A 6,699-nucleotide genomic window follows, 5' to 3' on the forward strand; every position below is an offset into this window, starting at 1 on the left:
ACTGAATACCTACTATATGCCAGAATGTCTGCCAGACACAGGTAAAACATTTCAGGCCCTGCCCTCATGAGGATCAGTCTACAAGTCTCAAGAAAACAAACATTCACTAAAATTAGCACCACTTCAAGGACCTAAAACTCATATTTACTTTCTTATTTAAACAAGGGAGTGGTTTTTAGTGAATGTTTTCCTTCTGAAGAACTGAAGTCTGTAATCTCCAAGGTAAGGGGCTATCTGATGTAACCCCAGTGCCTAAAACAGTGCCTGGAAGAAAGCAGATGCTTAATAAATATTTGTTGAATAAATGAATAAAAGTAAACTGCAACCATCAGAGGCACTGGGTATAAGGCCAAAACCTATTTCAGACTATCTCTTTTCTCCCGCCTTCTCTGCAATAAGTCAACTCATTCCATTAATTCAACTCATTCCATTAATTATCCTAAAGCAGGATAGCCTTTGCAGGCAGTGTCCCTATTTCTCCCTTAAAAATTCATAGGAGGAGCTATATGAGAAGATGAGCATTAGCTGAACCTACTGTGATAATCATTTCACAATATATATAAATCAAACCAATTGGCTGTATGTGTTAAGCTTATACAGTGATGTACATCAATTATTTCTCAATAAAACTGCAGGAAATAAAGATCACAGCCAGGAAAAAAAAAATATTCACAACAGAATGTCAATCTTTCCCCCCTATTTGGCTGACTGTTAAAACATATGGTTCTATATATACATAGCAACAAAGAATAGCTGAACTCCAAGAACTAATCAGGGTTTATAATCAAACTCAAACCCACTTTCACAGGCTCAGCTAATAAAAATATACATATATGAAACACTGAATCCATCCACTCATGTTGACAACAACCTACCCCTGAATTCAGTCAAATCATCAGAGACCTAAATACATCAAATCGGTACCTTGTATTTACTGAACTACTTAGCCAGCCATTGGTATAAAACCATCAGCATACTAATGGGCATTATAGGGATGTGGGGTTTTTTTTACCATAAGGATACAATATGCTATATAACCAAATTCATTATAGTACATAGTATAAAGAATCTACAGAAGATTTTATCCTCGGATCTAATCTTCAGAAACTAGTTTTTGGGGGTTTTGCTCCTGGTTTTATTTTATTGTAGATCCTGTAATTCTTATTATTGATCAGGTTCCCCTCTTTGGCAAAACTGTAGTCCACTAAAGCATACAGTTTATTTAATAATCGTACTTCCAGTTCCATTTACCTTTCTTACCCTTATTCACTTTCCTTTTGCGTTTTTTCCCTCTAATTTATTTTACATAACTATATTGCTTTAATATTTGTGAGAGGCCTTAATCTCTCTGTAGAAAGTGGCAGCAAAAATAAACATTCAACTATTTCCAAATCAATAATAACCTTACAACTTTAAGACTGTCTGAAAGATCTTCCTTAATAATAGTAATAATAGCAGCTAAAATTTAAGCACTTACCTGATGCCAGGTACTATTGTAAATGCTTTGCAACTATTAACTCATTTAATCCTCTCTACAACTCCATGATGGAAAATAATTATTAGCCCCCATTTTACAAATAAGAAAACTGGTGCACAGAAAGTTAAGAAATGTGACCAAAGTAACACAGCTATAAAGCAATGGAGCTAGAGTCTGAACCCAAGCAATCAGACGTCATCTCCTTAACCACTGCCGTACTGTGATGATTTTTCATTCATCAAAACTATGTGACTTCTAAAACAAGGTATTTTTCAAATCCTAAAATAACACTGAGAGTTAGAACTGAAGTAATTTCAAAAATGAAGTTCACACCCATACCAAAAACCATATTCTAAACCTTTAAAATTCTGCCATACCCAACCAATGACTTGCAGGGAAATTAAGATGATGAATAACACCTACACAGTATCTACTACGTGCCAGGCTTTGTTCTAATACATTTACTTATTAACCTTAAAAATCCCATAAAGTAGGTACTATTATCATCCCCATATTACAGATAAGGAAACTGAAGCATAGAGAGGTTAAATAATTTGACTGAAGTCACTAGCAAGTGTGAAGTTAGTTTTTGAAACTTGTTTGGCTCCAGAGTCCAAGCTCTTAACTGTTATCTTACACTGCTTCTCCATATGACAGAGATTAACTTCCTCCCCCCATCACTTCCTACATTCAAAGTTCAAAGCAAGCAAAGTAGACTTAGTAGAAAAGTTACTCTACGTCCCAGATCTCAACACCAAGAGGTTCTAATTCAACAGAGTTGGGTTGTGGCCCAGCACTTATATTTTTTAAAAGTACCACATGTGAGTCTTACGAGTCTTGGTTAACATTCACTGCCCTAGGTTTCTAAATTAGACAGGTCTTAGCTGAACCTCTGGGGTGGGGGGTGAGGAATAAATAAATACAGAGAGACACCTACACACATATACACACTCTTTCATAAATATGTGTGTGTGTGTGTGTGTGTGTGTGTGTGTGTTCTTTGCTATTCCCCTGTCCCAAAGAAACAAGACTGGGAAGTAGAGAAGCATAAGATAAAGCCAGAAAGACAACATGGCTTTTTATGCCATGTTAACCAGCCTTGAGTATTATTTCAATGGGGACAATAACAAAATTAAGATTTTTTGTTTGTTTTTTAAAGCAAGAAACAATCAGACTTGTGCATTAGAAATAACTCCAGTGGTTGTGTAGAGGGGACGGTGGGCAAAGAGACTGTAGACAAGCAGAAAAATCAGCCAAGAGCTCAAGACTAAATGCCTGAATGAACTAAGCACTGAGAATGAAGAGGATGCAGCAAATTTAAGAAACCTCTTTAAGATAGAACTGGTAGGACTTGGTTATTGCTTAGATGTTGTTATAGAAATGGACGTCTCCAAGTTTGTTTCACATGCAACCAGGTGAATGATGATGCCGTTAAACTAGATCTGAACTTGCTGGGGTAAGAATAAGTGGCTTTTGCTGGTCATCATAGAATTATTTGGGAGAAGGGCAGCTTTGGGCATGGAAAAATAATTTAAATGGAGTGATGAGAATGGGTATAAATTTGCAATGAGTGAGAATACATGAGGTGACGAAGTAGAGTTAAGAAATAAAAGACTAATAAGTCAGATTATGAAAGGCAATGGCTGGAAGGAAAGGGTGGGAAAAGTCTTATATTTTACAACTCTGCTTCATCTCAAGGGTTCTATCAAAATCAATCCACACCTGAAAGAGTGAAGTGTAGTTCAAACAGAAAGGATCCCTTCTTGGAAAGTCCTAGATAAAAAACTCAAACAAGATAACCTTAAAATATGTAATGAGCCAAGCAGAAGATCAGCATCCACCCTGAAGACAAAACTGACAAGACAACCAAAGACCATGAAAATCTGAAAATGATGACCAACCCATCATTTAAAATACTCAGTATGTAATTTTTTTTATAAAGCTTTTATTATTTCATGTAATCTTAGCAACTCCAATACAAGAAATAATGACTGGCACCACATCCATTCTGGGGATAAAGAAAATGAAGGACGGAGAATTCATGCTTGCTCAATTTCCCAAGGTCACCCTTCACAGTAACAGTACTGTGTTATTCTGGCTAGTGGTCCATACACTAAAGCACAAACGCTGTCAAATAATTCAAAATGGGATGGAGAGGGCACCATAAAGAAAATGAGTGAAACTCAAGGAACAGAGAAAGCTATCTGCGAAAAGTAAATAGTCCTTGGTGTTAGATGAGTCACTACCCGACCCAACTGTTTTCGAAATACTCGCGCAACGGGAAATGCTTCCAGTAGCATGCCACGACAGTCCTAACCAACAGGCATTAAGGATGTGTCCTCGGAACATGAACAGGCACTATGCGATAAAATAGCCTCCGCACCTAATCCTAATTCCTAACGAACTATCACGAGGGGGTCAATGACCACCTCCGTAAAACGGTACCACAGAGTCTCCCACGGGAACATCACAGATTTGTCTAGGAAATAAATACCGTAACTAACGCCTTCCTAGACAAGCGTGCGATGTTGTAAATCTCCAGCTCCCTGAGGGGAAACATGCCCTGCTGTTCACCATCACCAACCAACTCGGGAACCTGGTAAAATGGATCCAATACACTCTTCTTCTAAGTGCACAGCTGCAAAGCACCTGTGTTTCAGCTCTTCCCGAAGAGGACAAAGATGCCTTCACCAGAGTGAAGCAGAGGAAGGCAGAGGCGAGTTAGATTAGGAAGAGAAAAAATGCTGGAGTCCGAAGAGCAGACAGAAAGAGCTACAGTCAGAGAAAATCAAGCCAGAAAAAGAAAGGAACGGGGCAACCACCTGTCTCTTAAGAAGGCAATACAAATAAAAGCCCCTCGCCCTGGGACACAGCAGACCAGAACAGCGCCGAGGCCTAGCTGGCCCTGGAGCAGGAGCCGGGTCTCTTAATTCCCGGACTGAGCCGGCATTCTCGAGAAAACAGCGGACACCACCTAGTCATCTTCTCCTGCATCCTCCACAGGCTGTTCCTGATACAGAAAGGCCCTCGCATCCCTCTCCGGCCGCGCTCCAAGCAGCAAAAACAGCCCCATCCCGAAGAAAAACAGGAACTTTTCCCGGGGCCGTTGCCTACCTTCCCGCTCACAACCCCCGCCGCCGCCATGTTTCCTGCGCGTGCCTTTGATGACGTAGCAGCGCCTCACGTGTCTCTCAGACTCACAACAACATCCGGCAAAACTAGGCTGATATCCGGGCGGGAAAGGGGCGGGGAGTGGCGGGAATGGCGAGGAGTGAGGGGCGGGGACGGGAGGAGCCGCCTGACGCATGTGCGCTGAGTAGGCCTCGGAGGCCTCTCGGGTGGAGTCGGTGGTGCATACTGCGCATGTGCCAGTTTATTTTCCTAGGAGGGTGAGTAATTTGAAGCGCTTTTGCTTTGGGATTTGGCTGGGGGCGAGGCTCCGAGCCACTCGCAGGCCCCTTCAGCTTGGTATGATGGAAAGGACAGCATATTGGGACCCAGGAAACCTGCTCTTGGCTTTGTGGCCATGGGCAAGGCACTTCCACCTTCAGCCTCAGGGTCTCATGTGTGAAATTGAGATAGGGCTGTGGTGAAGACTAAAGGAGCCCCAGCCCTCTATCCGAGGCGCACACACAGAGACTTCTAGCCTCTGTGTGAAGTTTCTGAAGTTGAGTCTGGTAACTGCCACTCACACATGACCAAGAGCGAGGTATTTTGATAGGAACTGTGATGATACCACGCCCTCGTTGCTCCAGAGTCCAGCGCACGTAGCTCACAGTTCCTACACAGTTGCTTAATGGCTGTTTGGAAACAGGTTTCTGAATTTATCCAAGCTTCAAAATGGAAAATGAGAATTACCCATGGAGTGGTTGTAAAGATTTCATGGGACAGTGCATATGTGGTAAGATGATTTGTTGAGATATTAAGATAACAATTTGTTTTGTTAGTGCTGTAAAAGAATGACTGGATACTTCCCCTGATAGATCTGGCACAAGATTTGGGACTTCCCTTGCCCTAGAGCGGAATAAAAGGCCCCTTTGTACCAAAACACCTGTGCCCATTGAAGTACTTCTCTCTTCACATAGTGAAGAGAGGTTAGAAGATTTCGAGGTTGGTTAAGTGGCAACCAAAGGGAATAACAGAAGAGGAGAGTTGCTGGTTCTGTGAATATTGGGGACCTAATGGGTGAAGGAGGTGGCAAGACCTTCGATGGGAATGGATGTATAGTACTACTAGGAAGGCTGCATCAGAGATTTCAACCATAGCCAAGACCCCATGCCCAAGCTTGGCATTCACTTGGCAAAACAGCTCACCTGCAAAGGATAAACCAGCTGGGGAAATGAGCATATTAGCGGTAACCAACATTGAATGAAGAATTGAGGGCCTTCCCCAAATGTACTGGACTAAGTATGACTCCCTAGAACTTTCATGCAATCTTAGGTGTGATGTGTAGAGCCATGATAATGACCCAGGATAAATTTTCCGCCAGCTCAGAGTAACAGGGTGTGGTTACAGAAAAGTTTTAATGACATTTCTTATGCCCTGTGTTTTGGAGAAAAGTTGAAGCCCTTAGTAGAGTACTAGGAATAAGATACTCAATAAATGGTAGCTATTATTTATATAATAAGCTTGGGAATTAAAGGTTTCTCATTGAAAATTTGGCACCCTAGGTTCATCTGCTACTTCTTCATATTCTTAAGCCTCATCCTGCAGCTGCCCCTTAAATTCTGGTGCTACTCATGGGCTCTCCTTAGACTTCTTTACTTTTTTCCAAAAGCTATTCCTGGGCTATTATCTTCATATTCTGATATCACCACCTCCTAAATGCTGATGGCTCCCAAGTATCTCAAGCCCAAGTCTCTCTTTCTTTCCTAAAATCTAGAGCCTACACCTACTGCCCCTTTTTACTTGAATGACCCACTCACACCTCAAAAAATCCTAAATCTTTACTACTCAAAGTGTAGTCAGCAGACCAGCAACACCATCATCACCTGGGAGCTTCTTGGAAATGCAGAATCCCAGGTTCCACCCCAGAATTACTGCATCAAAATCTGCATTTTAACAAAACCCCCAGGTGATTTGTGTACACATTAAGGTTTGAGAAACACGGTCTTAAATGAAACTTAAATTTTGCTTTTGTTCTCTGAAAATTACTACCATTTGCTGAACTAGAGATGCAGTCAGACCACAATTTCTCCAGGAAAGTGTTGCTCTCATGTTAC

At 41.4% G+C, this 6,699-nt stretch overlaps 1 protein-coding gene across 5 annotated transcripts in view; it reads right to left on the reverse strand.

Moving 5' to 3' along the window:
* Positions 1-4,730, reverse strand: part of TBC1D15 (TBC1 domain family member 15) — a 71,458-nt gene extending 66,728 nt beyond the window's left edge. For 4 of the 5 annotated variants that reach the window (XM_082418960.1, XM_082418957.1, XM_082418959.1 and 1 more), the window contains exon 1: positions 4,592-4,729. In XM_082418960.1, the coding sequence (XP_082275086.1) occupies positions 4,592-4,621 (30 nt within the window). In that variant the 5' untranslated portion in view covers positions 4,622-4,729. Of the gene's footprint in view, positions 1-4,591 lie in introns of all 5 variants that reach the window. The other variant, XM_082418958.1, reaches the window with a different exon arrangement.
* Positions 4,731-6,699: the final 1,969 nt, after the last annotated feature.

This window comes from Balaenoptera physalus (assembly GCF_965194825.1).
Source record: "Balaenoptera physalus genome assembly, chromosome: 13".
Lineage (NCBI taxonomy): Eukaryota > Metazoa > Chordata > Mammalia > Artiodactyla > Balaenopteridae > Balaenoptera > Balaenoptera physalus.